The sequence below is a fragment of the Podarcis muralis genome, chromosome 11 (assembly GCF_964188315.1).
Source record: "Podarcis muralis chromosome 11, rPodMur119.hap1.1, whole genome shotgun sequence".
Lineage (NCBI taxonomy): Eukaryota > Metazoa > Chordata > Lepidosauria > Squamata > Lacertidae > Podarcis > Podarcis muralis.
The window spans coordinates 36,500,054-36,521,285 of record NC_135665.1 but is presented as its reverse complement, the minus strand read 5'-3'; the positions used below and the strand labels follow the sequence as shown (position 1 = coordinate 36,521,285).

General features: G+C 44.1%; 1 protein-coding gene across 3 annotated transcripts in view; it reads left to right on the top strand.

Annotated features, from left to right (window-relative positions):
- MRPS27 (mitochondrial ribosomal protein S27) overlaps positions 1-21,232 on the top strand; it is a 58,096-nt gene that overhangs the window by 3,019 nt on the left and 33,845 nt on the right. For all 3 annotated transcript variants that reach the window (XM_028748067.2, XM_028748065.2, XM_028748066.2), the window contains exons 2-4: positions 1,652-1,729; positions 8,735-8,805; positions 12,546-12,604. In XM_028748067.2, coding sequence (XP_028603900.2) covers positions 1,652-1,729; positions 8,735-8,805; positions 12,546-12,604 — 208 coding nt within the window. The remainder of the gene's footprint in view (positions 1-1,651; positions 1,730-8,734; positions 8,806-12,545; positions 12,605-21,232) is intronic.

Genomic DNA, 21,232 nt, shown 5'->3' with positions numbered 1-21,232 from the left:
CGCTGCTTTCCCCCACCACCAGCTTCAAAGATCCCTGAAGCCTTTGGAGCGCAGCGCCCGCTGCCCTGGAGAGGCTGTGCGCACAGCCATCCCCAAGCTAAAACAGCGAGACGGAGCCCTCCGCCTCGCTGTTCTGGCTTGGGAACAGCCTTGCTAGCTTCTGCAGGACAGCGGGGTGAAGGCACCCCGCTGCCCTGGAGATGCTCTGCGCGCAGCCGTCCCCAAGCTAAAACAGCGAGACGGAGCCCTCTGCCTCGCTGTTCTGGCTTGGGAACAGCCTTGCTAGCTTCTGCAGGACAGCGGGGTGAAGGCACCCCGCTGCCCTGGAGAAGCTGTGCGCGCAGAAATCCCCAAGCTAGAACAGCGAGACGGAGCCCTCCGCCTCGCTGTTCTGGTTTGGGAACAGCCTTGCTAGCTTCTGCAGGACAGCGGGGTGAAGGCACCCCGCTGCCCTGGAGACGCTCTGCGCGCAGCCGTATCCAAGCTGGAACAGCGAGACGGAGCCCTCTGCCTCGCTGTTCCAGCTTGGGAACAGCCTTGCTAGCTTCTGCAGGACAGCGGGGTGAAGGCACCCCGCTGCCCTGGAGACGCTCTGCGCGCAGCCGTCCCCAAGCTAAAACAGCGAGACGGAGCCCTCTGCCTCGCTGTTCTGGCTTGGGAACAGCCTTGCTAGCTTCTGCAGGACAGCGGGGTGAAGGCACCCTGCTGCCCTGGAGAAGCTGTGCGCGCAGAAATCCCCAAGCTAGAACAGCGAGACGGAGCCCTCCGCCTCGCTGTTCTGGCTTGGGAACAGCCTTGCTACCTTCTGCAGGACAGCGGGGTGAAGGCACCCCGCTGCCCTGGAGACGCTCTGCGCGCAGCCGTCCCCAAGCTAAAACAGCGAGACGGAGCCCTCTGCCTCGCTGTTCTGGCTTGGGAACAGCCTTGCTAGCTTCTGCAGGACAGCGGGGTGAAGGCACCCCGCTGCCCTGGAGACGCTCTGCGCGCAGCCGTCCCCAAGCTGGAACAGCGAGACGGAGCGCTCCGCAGTGCTCCGTCTCCCTGTTCTGGCTTTGGGCTTAGCGGCGCAGCCTGCATTCGCTCTATAGGACGCACACACATTTCCCCTTAATTTTTGGAGGGGAAAAAGTGCGTCCTATAGAACGAAAAATACGGTAATTATCCCCCATGCTGTTTGAAATCTAGCATTCACTTGGAATGCTGGAATATATACTGTAATCTTGGCAGTACAAAGATTTTGCATTATCTGTAGGCATATGGATTTCAGATTCCACTTTTGCATTACTTGAAAGGTACTAGCATTTCACCTTTTAATCAGCACCTTTTAGATAGGGAATCATGTTTATGTACTCCTGTTAATAACAAGGCAATATGCAATGAATTATAAGATCAGCCTGTGTTTTATGGAGGTCTGATTTATGATGTAGTGGCAGGACACCCCCTAAAGCCATATTCAGTAAAGCTGACAGGGAGATCAGAGTTCTCAGTTCTACAGTGTTTGGATTCCAAAGCATGATGGCAATTTATTGCATTTAATTTAGAGAACTGAATGTTTAAAAAAGAAGGTGACTAATAAAATGTGCATTTAGAGAAATTGAAACCTTTCTAAATGATAGTGCTTATATATTGCTATTGACTCTCTTTTTATTAGGTAGAAGATGTATTCTTTCAGCAGCATATGTGGACAGTTCAACATGGGAACAAAGAGAAAAAGATCAGCAGAGCCTGGGTAAGGAAATACTTTGGAGTCTACAATAATGGTGAACTATTGTCTAAATCGGGAAGCGGGTGGTGCTGTGGGTTAAACCACAGAGCCTAGGACTTGCTGATCAGAAGGTCGGTGGTTCGAATCCCCATGACGGGATGAGCTCCCGTTGCTCGGCCCCTGCTCCTGCCAACCTAGCAGTTCGAAAGCACGTCAAAGTGCAAGTAGATAAATAGCGAGAAGGTAAATGGCGTTTCCATGCGCTGCTCTGGTTTGCCAAAGTGGCTTGGTCATGCTGGCCACATGACCCGGAAGCTGTATGCTGGCTGCCTCAGCCAATAAAGCGAGATGAGCGCCACAACCTCAGAGTCGGCCATGACTGGACCTAATGGTCAGGAGTCCCTTTACCTTTATCTGTTGTCTAAATCAGGGCAGTCCAGCTGTTCATACCAAGTGGGCTGCAAGAGTACTTTGACACAGAATCTGCAGGTCACACACTGCCTTGTCGTGTGGGTTGGGGGCAGCAAAGCCAAAATTTGACTGCTTCCCAGCCCTCATGCTGCCTTCCCAAAGCCAGATAAGAGAGGCGCTGGACTTTGGGAAGGAAGCACATGCCTCTGGCAGGGTCCTAAATATCGGAAAGTGCTAACTAGGCTTTGGGAAGGAGGTGGGAGGACTCTAGGGCACTGTCAGATCCCTCATGCCTCCTTCCCAAAGCCTAGCACCTCACTTCACTGGCTTTGGCAAGGCAGTGTGAGGGCTGAGGTGGGAGCGTGGTGTCAAATGTTGCTATGGGCCGCCAAAAAGGCCCTGTAAATTCACATTCATTAGTGGTCTTCACTAGGTTTTCCCAGAGCATTACATCTGAGTTGTTGAGGGTGAGGTATGTGAGAAAGAAGTGGAGAACTGTCCAGACATTAAATTCTGGAATAGAAGTTATGTTAACCCGAGGCTCTATCTGCACTATATGTTTAAAGCAGTATCATATATCTTTCAGGAGGCACGGCTCCCCCCAGGGAAAGTGTGTTCAGGGTGCTGAGAGGAGACCCCTATTCCGCTCACAGTTACCATTCCCAGAGTTCCTTTGGAAGAGGGATTGATTGTTAAAAAACTCTGGGAATGGTAACTGTAAGGGGACTAGGGGTCTCCTAACAACTCTCAGGACCCTTAAGTTCACAGGCTGTTTAAAGTGGTTTGAATCTGCTTTAAATGTATAATGTAGGTGTGGTCTTTGTGGTAGCAGAATCCAAGAACCTTTCAAAGCAGAACAGGGGCTGCTATTGCAAATGGCGTTTCTGTGGCAAGTTTTTTTCTCCATGTAACATAACTTTCCCCATGGTTCTATCATGACATCCCAGCTCCTCATCAGTGGCTCTGCCCTGCAGGGGTAGGCAAACACAACTTTGTGATACTGGACAGTCAAATCCCACAGGATTAATGCTAAAAGATGATCCATTAAGCAATGATTTAGGCAGGAAGAAATAGCTGACCATCTAACTTTGAAGGGAAAATGGGCAGAAATCCTAGGAGGCAAGCTGCCAAGTCAGGATTCTGAATGGACAGAAGGTCAAAGAAATAGAGACTGGGATAAATACTTGGATGTGGGATGTAACAATTCCTGTCTGTATTTGGTTGAAAAAATCTGGGCTTTTCAGTTTGCAAACAGCAATCTTGCATTATCTGTTATTTGATCACAAGATGGCAGTGCTGTCTTTGCAGATGATGGCAACTCTCAATCAAGGGATGCATTAGTTTTGCAACAATGGTCACTCAGGGAAGCATTACAATTGCACATGATGGAGATAATCTCCCTGTAAGGGGGAAATGTTGGTGCTGTGTGATGTACACAAGTGTGGATGTTGCTGGGGCTTCCCATTTTCAGGAGCTGCTCTGCATTTTCTCCTGTGGGTGGGTGGGGGAGTCATGCATGAAGTGCCCCTGTTGTGGATGAGTCTTCCCTTAGCACCATTTAAAGGCTCTATTGTTCACAGGCATAGCAGTTGAAGCCTGGATTTCACCACTCTTTTAAAAAGAACATTAAAATGGGTTGTGGTTCTGAAACACCTTTGTGATTATACAGCAGGTTGATTAATTTCGAAAAGGGAAAGAATGCAAGCATTAATCATGGGATTGTTCCAGGGCTCGGTGTCGACAAAGGGGATGGAATGTGCAGAAAAAGATGCAGAAATGGACAAACAAAAGGCTAGAACAATTCTTAGGCTATGAAAGATTGAAATGTTTGGGTCTTTTTAGTCTAATAAAAAAGAAAAATGCAAGTATTGAAGGGTGGGGATGGAAACTCGTAAACACTTTTTTGCCCAATATTTCCCTGATCCTTAAGTCCGGACCTTGTTTTTTAAAAAAATTGTTTGAATTCCTGATTTTATAAAGTTTTATATTACTGTTTTACAAGTTTTATGTTGTGTTTTTTGTTTCGATTATTTTTTATTGTTCTTACGTTGTACAATGTTTAGAGGTTTTAAAAATATTAAGCAGTTTATAAATGCTTTCAAGTACAGTAAATAAAGCAAGCTTCATGAAATTAATGCATGATGTGGGAAAAGTGGAGAAAAAGAGGTTTTTCTCCCTCCTTCATAATATTAGACCCTGGGGTCATCCAAAGAAACTGAATGGAGGGAGAGTCGGGATGGGGGGGTGGAGAAAATAGTTTTTCACAGACACAAGGATATAGTTGCCAATGTGGATGGCTTTAAAAGAGAATTAGACACATTTATGGAGGATAAGGCTATTTGTCGCTACTGACCACAATGGCTATGTTCTGCTTTCATGGTAAGAGGCCTCTGAATGCCAGTTGCAGGAAACTGCAAGAGGGGAGAGTGCTGTTGAGCTCAGGTCTTGCTTTTGAGCTCCTCATAGGCATCTGGTTGGCCACTGTGAAGACCAGAAGATGCTTTATTAGATGGGCCATTGGTCATCAACAGCTACTAGTTATATGCTTTCTCCAGAATCAGATGCAGATGCAGCATACAGGTAGAAGGGGAGCGACAAAGGGAGATGTCTATTGCCCTTATGTTTTGTGTTCCTGTAGGCATTTGGTTGGCCACTATGGGAAACGGGATGCTGGGCTAGATAGGCCATTTTGTCTGTTCCAGCAGGGTTCTTTACTTCTTAATGGGGTGAGGGCTGTGCCCCTTTGCCAAGCACTGGTGCCAGCTCTAAGGGGCCCACAGAATTTTGTTTTGGGTGCTCAGCACCCACACTGCGGGGCTCCGATAAGATCTCCCAGGCAGCATGCAAGGCCTTGCGAAGCCTCCAACGTAACATCTAGTAGAAAACCAGAAGTTGCATTGAAGGTCGCACAAGACCTCAGACATGACTTATAAAAATCCCATTATTTGTCTAAACCATAGGAGATATTTACTGCTTAACAGTGGTTTTTTGAATGCCATATGAGGATACTGACATATTGAAATACTGAATGCCATATGAGAGTACTGACATCCTTAAGGAGACTGCCTGCAATCTACAGTTACCTCTTTGTGCTAGTGGTTTTTCCTCCTGTCCATTAGAAACTAAACTTGAGACCACTGATTTATTTCAAAGAGGATACCAAGCAGCTATTATACAATAACCTTCCATTGATTGGTGCTGACCTGAGCCAGATTTGAACCAGCAATTTTGGGAGTTGAAAAGCTTTATTCCTAGTTACAAGTCCCTTGAGTCACCCATTTATAGGGACTGGGAATTTTAATCTCTACAGACAGTGGTAAAGCAAATTTCATCAATAGGCAATCTTGGATCTCATTATTTTGGAAGGTTATGCTTAGTTGTTGGATGGATGTCACTCTGAATTTAGAATTAATTATGACTTTCTCTGGCTGATTCATGAGATTTCCATACCACTTTCAGTAATTTGGACTTTGTAGGACAATATATATCTTTTGTACACCATAGGTAATATAGACACCAGACAAAGATTGACAATTTTTTTCCTGAGTAACAACCCACACTGAAAAGGGGAGATTGGAAACTGGCCTATAACTGTTCAGCCCAGAGGTGCCCAAAGTCTATTTTTAGTAGGTTTTTCTCCCTAGCCCTTAAAACAGTGTTTATCAAACTTGTTGGACTATAACTCCCATCATTCCTGACTGCTGGTCCTGCTGGCTAAGGATGATGGGAGTTGTAGTCCAACAACAGCTGGGGACCCACATTTGAGAAAAAGCACTGCCTTAAAGGAGATACTGTTTGCCTTCTGTACCCAGGGCACCTGTAATCTTGCTATACTGATAAAGAACTGATCCAGCTAAATTAAGAGTTTGCCACTTACCATCTGATTATAATAGTCTTGCTCATATTGGGGACAGACACTTAACCAATATGGCCAAGTATTGTCCAGTCTCAAATCTTCCATTCTTGGGCAAGGTGATCGAGCGGGTGGTCGCTGAACAACTCCAGGCACGCCTGGAGGATGTGGACCGCTTGGATCCCTTCCAGTCGGGATTCAGGCCTCATCATGGGACTGAAACTGTCCTGGTCACACTGGTCGATGATCTCTGGTGGGCCAGGGACCAAGGTGAAAGCTGTTTCCTGGTTCTGCTGGATCTGTCAGTGGCCTTTGACACCATTGATCATGACATCCTTCTGAACTGTCTAGAGGAGCTGGGAGCTGGGGGCACTATTATACAGTGGTTACACTCCTTCCTTCCTGTCCAGAAAGTGGTGTTGGGGGGTCATGAGTGTTCAGACCCCTGGGCTCTCACTTGTGGGGTGCCTCAGGGCTCCATCCTCTCCCCCCTGCTTTTTAACATCTATATGAAGCCGCTGGGAGAGATCATCAGGGGGTTGAGCATTCACCAGTATGGAGATGATAACCAGCTCTACCTCTCCTTCAAATCTGAACCAGTGAAGGCAATAAAGGTCCTGTGTGAGTGTCTGGAGGTGGTTGGATGGCGGTTAAGAGATTGAGGTTAAATCCTGACAAGACAGAAATACTCTTTTGGGGGGACAGGGGGCGGGCAGGTATGGGGGACTCCCTGGTCCTGAATGAGGTGATTGTGCTCCTGAAGGACCAGGTGTGCAGCCTGGGAGTCATTTTGGACTCAGCTGTCCATGGAGGTGCAGGTCAATTCTGTGTCCAGGGCAGCTGTCTACCAGCTCCATCTGGTACGCCGGCTAAGACCATACCTGCCTGCAGACTGTCTCCCCAGAGTGGTACATGCACCCCACGCAGAGTGCATTGCTGCTGCGTGGACTACTGCAATGCACTCTATGTGGGGCTACCTTTGAAGGTGACCGGAAACTACAACTAATCCAGAATGCAGCAGTTAGACTAGTGACTGGGAGTGGCCGCCGAGACCACATAACACCGGTCCTAAAGGATCTTCACTGGCTCTCAGTGTACTTCTGAGCATAATTCAAAGTGTTGGTGCTGACCTTTAAAGCCCTAAAAGGGCTCAGCCTAGTATACCTGAAGGAGCATTTCCTGCCCCATTGTTCAGCCCGGACACTGAGGTCCTCCTCCGAGGGTCTTCTGCTGGTTCCCTCTCTGCGAGAAGCAAGGTTACAGGGAACCAGGCAGAGAGCCTTCTATGGGAAAACCAGCCAGATGGGCAGGCTATAAATAATAAAATTATTATTATTATTATTATTATTATTATTACCTGACACATGAGACTCTGTTTGACTAAATGACAACTAGAGTTTAAAATATTAAATAACAAGTACATATGATGAATCAAGGGAAAGTCCTATCTTTTTTGCAGGAATGCTGCAAGTGTATAAAAGAGGCAAATGCAAAATGAATTATTCATTTCTTTCCCAGTACTGAAACAGTAATTGAAGCTTTGCTGGCAGAACTGCTACTTTGTTCGGTTAACCTGATTTCTACTACCTGTTTTTGAAGCATTTCACGATGGGGCTGATGAATGTGTGTCAGCAGAGCATGCTTTATACTGGAGCAAAAGCTCTGGCAAAGATTTCCAAGTACTTTGCGAAGACATCGGACTACATCAGGAAAAGCTTTTGAGCTGTTCGACAGTGGCATTGTCTCCCTTGGGAGGTTGTGGACTCTTCTTCCTTGGAGGCTATTAAGCAGAGGTTGGACGGTCATTTGTCATGGATGCTTTAGTTGAGGTTCCTGTATTGAAGGGGGTTGCACCAGATTATCTATGATTCTACCAAAGAAAGAGTCTTGTGCACCAATGAGGAAGCTGTATTGCAGGGGTGGGGAACCTGTTACTTTCCTGATGTTGCAGGACCATAACTCCCATCATCCCTGACCATTGGCCATACTGGCTAGGGTTGATGGAAACTGGAGTCTAATATCATCCGGAGGACCACAGGTTCCCCATCCCTGCTCTAGTAGGGCTTACTGTGTGGGAGGTGGGAGAGCCTTTAGCCCTCCTGATGTTGCTGAACTACAAAGCCCATCAGAACCAGCAAGAATGGCTTATGAGAGTGGTAGTTCAACAGCATTTGCCCAAGGGGTTTGAAAGTTCAGAAATAGAAAATCAGAAGTCTACATCTGGAATAAATTGTGCAGATTCAGTTTTCATTCTGATAATTTAGGAACATACATGTTTCAAGTCTGTGTCCAATTCAAAAGCCACAGTTCTAGTTTATGCAGCTTTATGCTGTGTTTCTATAGCAAGGTTTCCCAGACATGGGTATCTAACTGTTCTTGGACTACAACTCCCATCGTCCCTAGCTAGCAGGACCAGTGGTCAGGGATGATGGGAACTGTAGTCCACAAACAGCTGGAGACCCAAGTTTGAGAAAGCCTGGCGTAGAGCTATGGTTGTAGGAAGAAAGGCTAGCTTCCATTTCCACTGTTCCCTGAGAAGGCAGTGCTAACTTTTGATGAGTAGGCTAGCAGCAAATCCTATGGCTGGAGTGAGGAGAAGTTATTACATTTCCATGGCTGATATTTAAAAATGGAGGCTTACATTAAATGCTTTTATCTGTCTTTTAGTGCAGATCGCTGAGTAACTTTGCTTATACTTCTTTGGGGGTTTTTTCCTTCTCAGAAATGATTAGTGATAATTGAAGATTTTTATTTTCTTTCTACAGTTGAACTAGCCACTCTGATGGACAGAACCTATGAAAGAAAGCTTCCTGTCAGCTCCTTAACTGTATCCCGGGTAAGAATGCACACTCAAGTTTGGCTAAAGATGAAAGCCACAATACCCCCAACCCTCGCTAGAAAGCCCCTAGTCAGATATAACCTCTTTTCTTCCAGGAGATCTTGAACTGGAATATTTTTTGCTGCATATGCTATACTGTGATCTAAGTTAGTATTGTGCTGAGGGCACAATGATAGTCATTTAAAGCCCTGAGATGAGTTGAGATGATTTGCCTCAGTGTGATGTGCCTTCTTTCTAATCTCTCTTCTCAAGCTTTGTTATTACTTTTTAATTTACATTATTTGTCTCACTATTGAGCTGACCTTCTTTGGCTATAACGCTAATGCTTTGTAGTACAAGCTCTACTTCTTAACTCCCCCAGGCCTAGAGATAAGATTCCAAGTTCTAAAGTGTCAATAAAGTATTGCTGGCATGTGGAGGTCATGCATGTCAATATAGCATCAAGGCAATCAACTAAATTGGATTTTGAAAAAGAAAGAAAGATAAGACTGCCTGGAAAAGAACATTGTAGCCGTACTAGGCCAGATGTTCTTGTAGTGTCCAGATGTAGAAACATGAGGACACTTGATGGTTATTAATTATTTGTATTCATATTAAAGTGTTCTGGGCATTATACAACTAATAGCTTATCAAACTAGTAGCCTGATACAATATTTGATTTCCTGTCTTTCAATCCCAGCCTCTGGTGGGTTACATTTTTTTATTTGAAGTCATATACAGCCCACCCTTCACCACACAGTCCCAGACAGAGATGCCAAGTTCCATGTGACATTATGGGGGGGACGGGACTCGCCGCGTGTTTGTGACATCACACATGTTGGGTGGAGGCTGCAGGCCCTGGGGTGGCCCTCTGCCACTGCAGGGAGGCCTGGTGGGGCCCTGCCCCTCAAGATTGGGGGGGGCTCAGCCCTGTCCCTGCGTACTTTGGCAGGGCTGAGCTTTGCTTAGCCTCGCAGATTTGGGGCCTATGATCCCAGAGAGGGTTACATGTTGCTCAATTCAAATAAACTGTTTTGCATAAACATTACAAGACCACAGATTAAAGAATCAGTTGGAAATAACTACAGCACTGAAATGGGAAGGGTATTCTGGTCTCGTCCTCCACCCACAAAGGCCTGGACAAAAATGTGCATCTTGACCTTTTTTTGAAATCTATACAATGATGAGGTCAGATGAAAAGACAATTTTTGGTTCAAGGTGCACCCCCAACTCAAACTATGGACCTGTTCACTCCAGGGGAGTACATCCTGTCAAGAAAAGGTTGTCTGCTCACTTCCTGGACCCTGGAGCCCACAACACTCAGCACCTCCAGCTTGTCTGCATTCAGTTTCAGTTTAATGGCCCACACTCTGCCCATTACCACCTCAAGGCAGCAGCCCAGCATCTCAACCGCCTCTCCTGATTCACATGGCATTGAGAGATAAAGTAGTGTGTCATCAGTGGGATCTCAAAACCCCTGATGACATTCCCAACAGCTTCATGTAGATGTTGAATAACATGGGGGACAAAATCGACCCCTGTGGGCACCGCAAGTTAACTCACATGCTGTCAAGTAATAGTTTCCCATTGCTATGGTTTCATATATAGAAATGAAACCACTGCAGTTCAGGGCCCCTCAAAGAGAATCAACTATCGTCCCCCCAGACCTCTCCCTACAAAGATCAGTTTGGATGCTATACCTGGGTCCGAACCTGGCTTGAAAAGTGTCCAGATAAATTGTAGAATATCTTAAAATAGGCAACCTGTGATATTATATGATAGGAACACAGCCTTGTATCAGGGTCAGGCTGTTTATCCAGCTTGGCCAGGATTGTCTACTTTATTTTGGATTCAAACTCCCATCAGCCACAGCCAGATAACCAGTGGTCATGGATGATGGGAGTTGTAGTCTGCAAAAATCTTGGGAGCTATCAGTTTCCTGTTTCTGATCTATTCTGTGTTTGGCAGTGACTTTTCAGGGTCACAGGCAGAACCTTGCACAATGTATGCTTCCTGATTCTTTTCACCTGAGACTCAGTTGATTGAAACGGGGTCCTTCTGAAAATGAAATTGCTCTACCGACAGCTGTGCTTTTTCTTCATGGAGGAAAAATGAACTATATTAATACTGTTGATACTTCTGTTTTCAATTAATATGTTTGCTCTATCCCCATTTTAAATATGGCTTATGTTGTTGGCCATAACTAAAGCTGGTGGAAGAAAGTTCCATAGGTCAGCTATGTGTGTTGTGAAAAAAGCATTTCATTTAAAACCAGAGCAGCACATGCTGTTTGTTCATTTAATTGGGTGTTTTTCTCCAATTCCGGTACCACATCAAAGAGAAAGCAGCTGCTTCCATTTGGCTTCTTCCAGTTCACCGATAATTATACATAGCTCAATATACTGCATTCATGTGGAACTGGACATGTGTCCTTAATCCCCAAAGTCGAGAGAATGGATGATTGCTCTTCAGTGACATCCAAGGACTTAAGAGTGGGTAGCTCTTTCCCTGCCCCTGACAGATACTGGAAAATAGGGATCCACCAGCCCAGTAAGATTTCACCATATAGGACTTTTCCCATCACGGTGCTGTAGTGATAGGAGAAGCTACACCTGCTACAGCTTAGAAGTTTGGTTGTAAGTTGCTTTGGGTTGCCTTGGGCAACATAAAGTGACTAACGAATTTAGCAAATCATCATCATCATCATCATCATCATCATCATTAATTAGTAGTAGTTGTTGTTCAGGAGTTCTCTCAGGAGCTTCCATTCCCTTTGATGAAGTCCTACTGTGCTCCCTCCTAGGCTTCCCAGCATTTCATGTTTCACTATGTCCTAGAAATGGGGAACGACCTGGGGTTTCTGAAGGAAATGATAAATGAAAACATGAAAGGTAGACTTGATAATGTTGCTTTCTGATGGCGCTACATGCACTTTGCATTTTTTGAAAAAAGGGAAAAAATTCTGTGACATTACCAAAAAATGTGGAGTCCTGTGAGCTGCATAGATTATGCAAATTAAGCAAGTTTTGCATACTTCAACTGTTTTACATAATTTGTTTTTTGCTTTTGCTTGAAGAAAGGTTGAAGGAACTATGCAATATATTGGAGCCCCACCCGATGGTCACTGGATGTCCTACTCATGCGTCATCTCCCAAGATTTTGCCAGCCATTGTTCCCTTTCAGTATTACTGTGTATTTCGAGCCTATCTTCATAAATGTATAATCTTAAAAAAGCATAGGTGGGCAGCCATATAAATTTAACAACTACATAAATAATGTGGAGTCGTTCCCTCTATTTCTGATGCTCAGACATCTGTGCCGTTGCATGACAACTGTTCTGCACTGCACAAGATAGAGGCATTAGCAGATTTGGGGGAACCCCAAAGTTTGTAGAAGTACAAATATTTTGTGGGGGAGGGCTAAGAGAGGTGAAGCCCAGAAACAGGCCATTGAGGATTGAGTGAGCTTCAGAGGCCAAGGATTGCTGACTGACAGTTGCAAGGTGGGGGCAGGAAAACAGGTGAAATGGGGAATAGAATTGAGTAGCCCAGTTACAACTGGTTTGTAAATGGCTTGCCATATGTCCCAATTGTAATTGACTGTGTTCAGTACAATCCTATGATGTTCCATTTACCTGGCAAGCGATTGGAACTGTAATGTTCTTCAGTTGCAAATTGTAACACTTGTTGAACCATTCACAAAACTCGTTAGGTTTGCACCATTCTGCACTCTGGGCTGATCGTCTTTTTCTCCTTCAGTTTATAGACAACATTACTTCCCGTGAACAAGTGGATCAAGCTGAGTATTATCTTTACAAGTAAGCAACCTTTTTGGTTTCCAAACTTTGATTTATGAGATAAAGAAATCAAGGCTATTGAATATATTATTTGTGTCAAGCTGTTGGTTGGGGACAGTTAGGTTTTACTTGTAATTATATTGCAGATCACCAATCAATAGGTGACCAAGGATCCATAAATGCATTAACCAGCTCAGCCCTGGAGAGTAAACCTTTTACTCTGATGAGAAAATAGGAACAGGAAAAGCCCTCACTGTTCTTATGCACCTGGAGAAGTGTGAGGATTCTCCATGATGCCACATTGACTTTAGAAGCATGGGAGAATGGCAGGGACCCTCTCTGATGCTGCAGTAAGCGTTACAGAAACTTGGAAAGCTATTAGACTTCTTGCTGCTTCCTGGTAGTTTGAAGCTTAGCAAGGTGGGTTTGAACTCCTGCCCTTCTTCACAATTGCCCTGAATTTCAAGCTCCGCATAATGTCAGAGGGCCCTGTCCCCTCCGGAAGTGGGCTGGGGGGCCACAGCAAGAATGCTGGCTGCCAAATCCAGTGAAGATTTGTTGACGGGGGGCCAATATGGGGTGTAATGATGTGCCTTTCTGCTGTTTGTATGGTAACCTCTAGACTCATTGACTGCTAGATTTGTACACTGAGCATTCTCACCTTGCTAGGTGTGCTTGGGGTTGTGGTATGGTAATGTTGGATGCAAATGTGGCACAATGTTGCTTAGCATTATTGATGTTTTTATTCTGACTTGTCTGCAAAGAGTTCAGGGCAGCATATGTGGTTCGCTTCCATTTTAGCCATACAATAACCCTCCAAGTTAGGTGAGACTGGCAGACCATGATGGTGGCGACATTCATGGCTGAGTGGGAAGCCCTAACTCCTACACCAAAATGGCTCTCTCTGTAGCACTTTTTATACCAATTATGCAGCCCAGTCCTGTGCATATTTACTCAGAAGTAGGACCCTATTTGTTTAATTGGTTTGCTCCCAGTATGCATGGGATTGAAACCTTAATGGATCAGGTGTGTTACAGCCATCATCATTTTATGTTCTGACAACACTGCTTTGAGGTAGACTGCTGTTGTTCCCATTTTACGTAAAGTGAACCATGGTAGCAAAAGAAGGTACTTTCTTAAGACCAAAGGCGGATTATGTGATTTTAAGTTGCGTTTTGAAAATGGTACTCAAGTCAAACTCTCTCTTCATTAAACAGTGTTGAAACTCATGTATGATTTCAAGTGTAAAACTAGTTAATTACAACCAGCAAAGGCAGTTCCTTCAGAGTTCTTCCTTCATTAAGAATCTGGTACATCTGATTCAGCCGAACACATTTTTTCCCTGCAGATTACTAATCGCATTTGGACTTTTGAGGGAGGTCCAAGGGTGCCAGTAACAAAAACGCTGATTTGTGTTCGGGGGTGACATAACACAAAATGGCTGCCACATCTAAAATAACAGAAAAGGATTCAAGAACACAAAATGGTGCCGGCTTGCCTGCCCCTTCAGCCCCCCCCCCCCCCCAAGAAAACAAAAGGCACACATATCAGCCACTTACAGAGAGAGGTTCTTTCCCTCATCTCTTGTATTCAAAATGGAAGGGAATATGAGTGTTCAGTCCTGACCTGTAATTAAATGTGGACTTGCTTAAAGCAGTGCATTAAACGTAGGAGAGTCAGAGCCAGTGCAAACAGAGACTGACCAGGAAGAACACACAAGTTTCCCATGCATTGTTGATTTTTGGGGCGATATTTGCTGAAATGGCCTGCAGGTGCCATAGGAGGTGCTTGTGGGCACACTGGCACCAGCAGGCATCATGTTGGCGACCCTTTTGCAGCTATAGTTGTGAGTGTTTAAATAACCTTTAGTCTTGCTTTGGATACTTGGTCTACTATCCTCTGGCAGTGGACTCTTGTTGCAAAATGTAGATGTGCAACTGAGCAGCTAGAACAGAGCCACCAGCTTTGCCTTGAATAAAATATGTGGAATGACATGCCTGTTCACAGCTTCTGCTTCTGCTTGGTTTTTCTCCAGGTCATAATTTAATTAAAACGGCTATTTTTGAGGTCTTGTGTGTCTTTGTGAGAGTTGAAGGCTACTTCTGGGTCTACTGCATTAATCAGAAGAACCAGTAGGGAGGGTTGCTGACAGAGTTCAAAAAGCAAACACTTCTCCTTATTTGACCGTTACATATTATGAATAATTGGTTGGTCCAGTTTTATACCTATATTTTTCACTCTTATTTTTAATGGTGCAATGAGAATTCTAATAGCTTTCAGGGTGAAATGCAGGTTTCATTATCCCTTTAACCAACACTGCTGGAAGGCTTCACAGAAACCAAAGGGCATAGTAACTGCCTTGCTGACAATAGAATCATAGCATTGAAAGAGACCTCAAATACCATCCAGTTCAGCCCCCTGCTCATGCAGGAAACCAATTAAAAGCAAGTGTGCATCTCTTGCTGGTGACACATCTCAAAGTAGCAATATATTGTCAGTACATGAAAGGTATTACAACTGAATGCCTGTATCCAGGGATCAAAATTAGCAGGGCGCAAGGCGCATTTTGCGTCTAAAGATTCTCCATTTGTGAGCACCTCAAAAAGTCTGGGTGCCATTTTTCGGCCTGGCCAACACTCAAGGATTACTGAAATGTATGTGCTTTGAAGCCTCAAAGTACAGTGGTACTCAGGTTAAGAACTTAATTCATTCCGGAGGTCCGTTCTTAACCTGAAACTGTTCTTAACCTGAGGTACCACTTTAGCTAATGGGGCCTCCTGCTGCTGCCGCGCCGCCACCACACAATTTCTGTTCTCATCCTGAGGTGAAGTTCTTAACCCGAGGTACTATTTCTGGGTTAGCGGAGTCTGTAACCTGAAGCGTCTGTAACCTGAAGTGTCTGTAACCGGAGGTACCACTGTATATGTTAAAGATAGACAACATGTTAAGAAGTTTAACAATAAAGAGTAGCGTGTTTTCAAACCGAAGTACAGGACTGATTTTTTTATTGTAAACACCAAATTAAACATGTATTAACAATTTCTGATAAAAATGTGGTTTTAACAATGTGTCTCTTATGTGAATTGTGTATTAGTTCATGCTTATAAAAGTAATAAATAAAAAGTGTTGCCAACCTCCACAAAATGTGGCGACTAAAGATTCTGTTTTGGTGCCCACAACTCGGGTCCCAGAAGCCATTTGGCTCCTAGCTTTTCTATCTACGCTTCTAACACTGCCAGTATCATAAGGTCTAGTAGAGAAACTAATTCAGAAACTTAAAGAGTGCTCAGTGGAAAATTGAAGAAAGGTAATATTGTAGGGTGGTATGATTTTTATTAGTTTATTAGAGAAAAAAGAACATCAAAGGACTCCCCCAACAAAATGTGATAAACTTGGAATTCCTTCCTTCCTTCCTTTTACTTAGCACGGTTTTTCTTTTTCTTTATGTTATGTGTCTCTAATAAAATGCCCATTCTGATTTGCTGATAGTTTACGCTGTCTGTATATGTTGCTATAGTTGTGTTTTTTGTATATTTTAAAAAGCAATAAGAATTAATTATAAAAAAAGAACACCCAACTCACTTGGCTAAAAAAAGTACCTTACACAGCTTTATGGTAGTGATTTATTTATGTCTTACACATCACCATCCATAAATGCTTTGTTCACTTACCCTTAAAAAAAATACACAGCACTTTTTTACAGCCAAATGTCAAAGGCTGTGTGAAAGATTAAACACGAAAGTGCTACCACTGACTCATTATTCAAAGATACCAGCATCTCGTTGGCTAGGACCTTAGATATGGTCTTAATTTGCATATCGTCTTGGCATCAGAAGCGTTTAATTACTGCTTCGTTCTTAGCTATCCTGCTTATGTAGGAACAGCTGGGAAATGAGGTTTAGAAGTTGTAGAAAGGTCAGCAGTAGCTGGAAAATACAGATGGCAGCCAAGATGGTACAGTAAACATGGCTGGCACCCTGCCTACTACAGGTAAGTAACTGCGCACAGATTTCTCTTTTTCAATGCAAGCTCTTTTGGATTCATTAGTAACCTGTAATTACCTGTTTGGTCTGTTATTTCACGGGAAAACTCATTTATGGTTTTATAGCTGTCTTGCCTCACCTAAGCATGGGCAGTGAAGGGATACCATAAGTGGGCAGGAGGAGAGCGATGGGACCTGTGAGCACAGAGTGTAAATGAGATTTATGGAAATGATCGTGGCAAATTGGCCAAGTCTTTCCTGGAGAAGTTTGGAGGGGAAGCATCTGTGGAGCTGGGGGAGGACAAGGACATTTCATTGTCCATTACCCCCAATGTCGTGGAAATATGCCTGCTTGGAAGGGCTAATTAAGAGGCAAGCCTGAGCACCAACTGGCAAATGGGAAGATTTTCCTAAGTGCTAATTGATCAGTCTTCAGAATTCGTGAACTGCTCAGCCATCTCGGGAATAATAGTGTTTCCTCTTCGGTTTCTTTGTTTTTTGTTTTAATGCGACATATTTCCTTTTGCCTAAAAGTAGCATATTCTTTCTGTATTGTAACGTCACTGTTCAATTAGCTTTTAGTTATGATTGCACTCATTTTCCTAAACATCAAACAAAACAAAGAGAACAAAGGGTAAAAGGCACACACTTTGGGAAGCTGTGGTTGGCTGCTTTTTCCTATTTAATACACATTTGGTGTGAAACTAACTTTTCCCCACGTGCAAAATAGCTCCAAGGCTCATATTGCGCAACCTGAAAAAATAAATAGACAGCTCAAAGAAATTGGTGAATATTATACATGGGCCTAGCTGGTCTGTGTTTTTCAGCTTGCTTTCTTCTCTTTGCCCCCAATTCTCAATGTGATTTAAAATTAAAAATTAAATCCTTGCATACTGCACCATGGAGAGTGAGAGAGAGTATAGTGTTCTGAGCTTTTGCACTTCTTTCAATAAATGAAAGGAGAATTGCTGAGTTGATCCATTGAAATTAATGAACCTAACTTAGTCATGTAGATTAATTTCATTGGGTCTTCTCTGAGTGGAACTTACCTAAATATCACCTAATTTTTTTACGACAGTGGTAGTGGGATGGGATCTATAACCTCAGAAACTAATGTGCAGAAACGCACAGCTACAGCCATGTGCCAAGGAAAAAGAAAAGCGGAGAAAGATATTTCTCAGGTTTGTATAACACAGTGCGATATTTATAGCACATACATTGCCACCTTTTCCTCAGTGGCAGTTCACTCAACTTTCTTTCTTTTTAAATGCCTGAGTTGTAAGTAGAGCAGGAAAAAGATTATTGCTATAAATGAGGGAGAGAACATGACTTCTCTCTGTGGGATGAACTAGCCAGTGTTTTGCATGTTGTTTTGGAACAGAAAGTGCCCAGTCCAGTCTCACTTCTGCCTTGAATTACAAGCTACTGTAAAACACATGGGTGTTTAGGCCTATATGATTTAGGCTCCTAATACAGTGGTACCTCGGGTTAAGTACTTAATTCGTTCTGGAGGTCCGTTCTTAACCTGAAACTGTTCTTAACCTGAAGCACCACTTTAGCTAATGGGGCCTCCCACTGCCACTGCACCGCCGGAGCACGATTTCTGTTCTCATCCTGAAGCAAAGTTCTTAACCCGAGGTACTATTTCTGGGTTAGTGGAGTCTGTAACCTGAAGCGTATGTAACCCGAGGTACCATTGTATGTGAAATACTGCTTCCCTCTTGTAGTTCTGCTGCCCTCAAAGGTTTGGGAGGGAGATGGCCGAGGACATGGCATTCTCTGTGGCAGTCCCTAAGATGTGAAATTCCCTCCCCTACAGGGTTTCATCTGGTTCCTTCTTTGTATAGTTTCTGCTGAATGCTGTCTTTTGAAACCTGAGAGATATATTTTAGGGCTCACTCTGTTTTACTGATTGTAAATTGTTTCAACTGATTTTAATACTGGGTTCTTATATTGTTGAATCCCCTGGGACTTCATGGTCAAAAATGGGTAAGATTCATTTAAAAATAATGATTTGCTTCAGTCTCTCCCCCCCCCCCCCAAATCTGCAACATGAAAATAAGCAGTGTGGTGTAGTGGTTAGAGTTTTGGACTAGGACCTGAGAGACTTTAAAAGGGGGGCAGGGCAGGAGAGAACTATGTACGCCACCTTGAATTCATTGGAGGAAAGCTGGGATATAAATGAAATATACAATTATTTAATTTTATTTATTTATTAGAAGCTGCCCCATCCACTCCATTTTCCACGTTACAACCCTTAAGATATTTGAAGATGGCTATCATATTTCCTCTGTTCCAGGGTAAACGTACCCAACTCCTCCTAAGTTCCTCATAAGGCTTGGTTTCCAGGCCGTTTATCATCTTGATTGCACACATTCCAGCTTGTCAGTATCCTCCTTTAATTGTGGCGCCCAGAACTGGACGCTGGCGCTCCAGTTGGGGTCTGACCAAGGCAGAATAGAGTGGTACTTTGGCTTCCCTTCATCTGGACACTAGACTTCTGTTGATACATCATAGAATAGCATTAGCTTTTTTTGTGCTGCTTCACATTGTTGACTCATGTTAAGCTTGTGGTCCACTAAAACCCCCAGATCCTTTTCTCATGTACTACTAGTAAGCCAGGTGCCCCCCCATCTTATATTTGTGCAGCTGTATTTGTAATAGAGCTGTATTTATCTCTGTTGTAAGGATAATAGAAATAAAGTACCTGAAGCATATTGTATATATTACGTGGGAGAATTAAGCACTTACTAAACTTTTGGCTGCTTTGTGCCCCATATAAACGGAAAACAATTTTAACGATAAACTGCTGCACTGTTTTGCCTGGACGCAGTTGCTGAAGAAATCTGTTTAAAGCAGCCTCTGCACGACAGCCATTTTATGTGTACAGATCATTTTTTGTGTACAGGAGCTGGTTCTTCTAATTACTTGTGTTACGGGAGCTGACTGATGAAGTTTCCCATTAAAATGCTTTCAGACAAGACCCACAAATCTAGCAATAAGTGTGATTGCGCACTATGATAGTAACTCCTGGAAAGATTAAGCTACTTCTGGTTTCTTGTGTGGGAATTCTCTCATCTGGATCTTGAGCCAGCATTAAGAATTGAATGTCTCTTCTCCCAGGAGTGACTCATTCCCTTTCAAATTACCACTTGATAAATGGGGTTGTTTGGAGTAGCTCTTATTTCTCCCCTGATGGATGGTTTGTTTCTAGTGACTTCACAGTGACGTTATTTGGCTGCTAGTTGTTCACTCCACAAAACATTTAGAAGAAAACTTGATAGAGATAAAGCGTGTGCTGTCTTTCTGCTTTCTGGACCTAAGTCAGACCCCAGCATTTACCACAGGGGTGCCCAAACTTTTTTCAAAGAGGGCCAGATTTGATGAAGTGAACATACGTGAGGAGGGCTGGCCAAAGTTGAGCTTTTTTTGGATTTGCTGAGCTTTTTTTTTTTGAATTTTGCCCGAGGACATATACTGCTACCGGGCTGGATTAAATTGACCGGCAGGCCGAATTAGCCCCCCAAACATGATTCATGTATTGGCCCGAATATAAGCCGCACCCTCAAATAAGCCGCACCTTCAGAATTAAAGGGGGAGGGAGACATTCTCCCACACCATTTTGCCAGCGGCCTTCCCTCCCCCTACAGAGAGCAGCCCAGGAGCGCGGGGCAATGGCGCACAGCCCGCCTGCTGCTCCCAAGCCTCCCCGGAGCCGTTGGGGGAAAGGGAGGGTTGCGAATATAAGCAGCACTTTAACTTTTCACTGTCAGAATTTGGAAAAAAGGTGCGGCTTATATTCAGGCCAATACAGTAAGTATTCCAGACCTCAAAACGCTCACTCCAAGTGAAGTAAAAGAGTACCAATTGCCCCTAGTCAGGGCTGGCCCAAGACTTTGCTGCCTATGGTACAATGCATAATATCCTAAGCTGGTCATACCCTTTTGGCACCTGAGACAGGAAATCCCACAAGCATCTGTCCTCCTCGCTGGCAGTAGAGGTTCAATAATGATAATAATAAATTAAATGTTTTAGCAATTTGCAGCCTTTTCGTGGTACCTACAGTCAGCTGCCCGAGGCGGCTGTCCTACTCTGCATAATAGCAGAGCTGGCTGAAGCCACTGATTCATTGATTAAGTTGATTTAGGCCAGCTCCCTTATCTATTCCACGCTGCTGTAAGACTCTGATCTCTTGAGGGATCATCCAATAGCAGCTGGTTATCAGAAATTTAATGAGAGCTTTCCCTCACCTCCCAGGGTACTGTCCTACCAGCAGCGTTTCACAAATGCCCAGCACACCTCTCTGGCGCATGTGCTCACTTAAAATATAGTCACCTGTGCTCACCATCTTTCTCATTTGCACACCTCTCTCTCTCTCTCTCTCTCTCTCTCTCTCTCTCTCACACACACACACACACACACACAGGGGGGGGGGGGGGCTGGCTCTGCTTTCTTCATTCTCCTGGTAAAGAGAGCTCCCTGGCATCTAATCCTGACTCATAGGAAGAAAGGTGTCACCAGTGCTAATAACCAAAGGAGGCAGATGGAGCTAATTGTACAACAATTTATTGTTAGAGCCCCATTACCTCCTGGGTATAATCGAGGCAGTGTAATATTGTTCAATACAATAAGGCTTTTAAAATTAATTACGTATTCATGATAAGCCT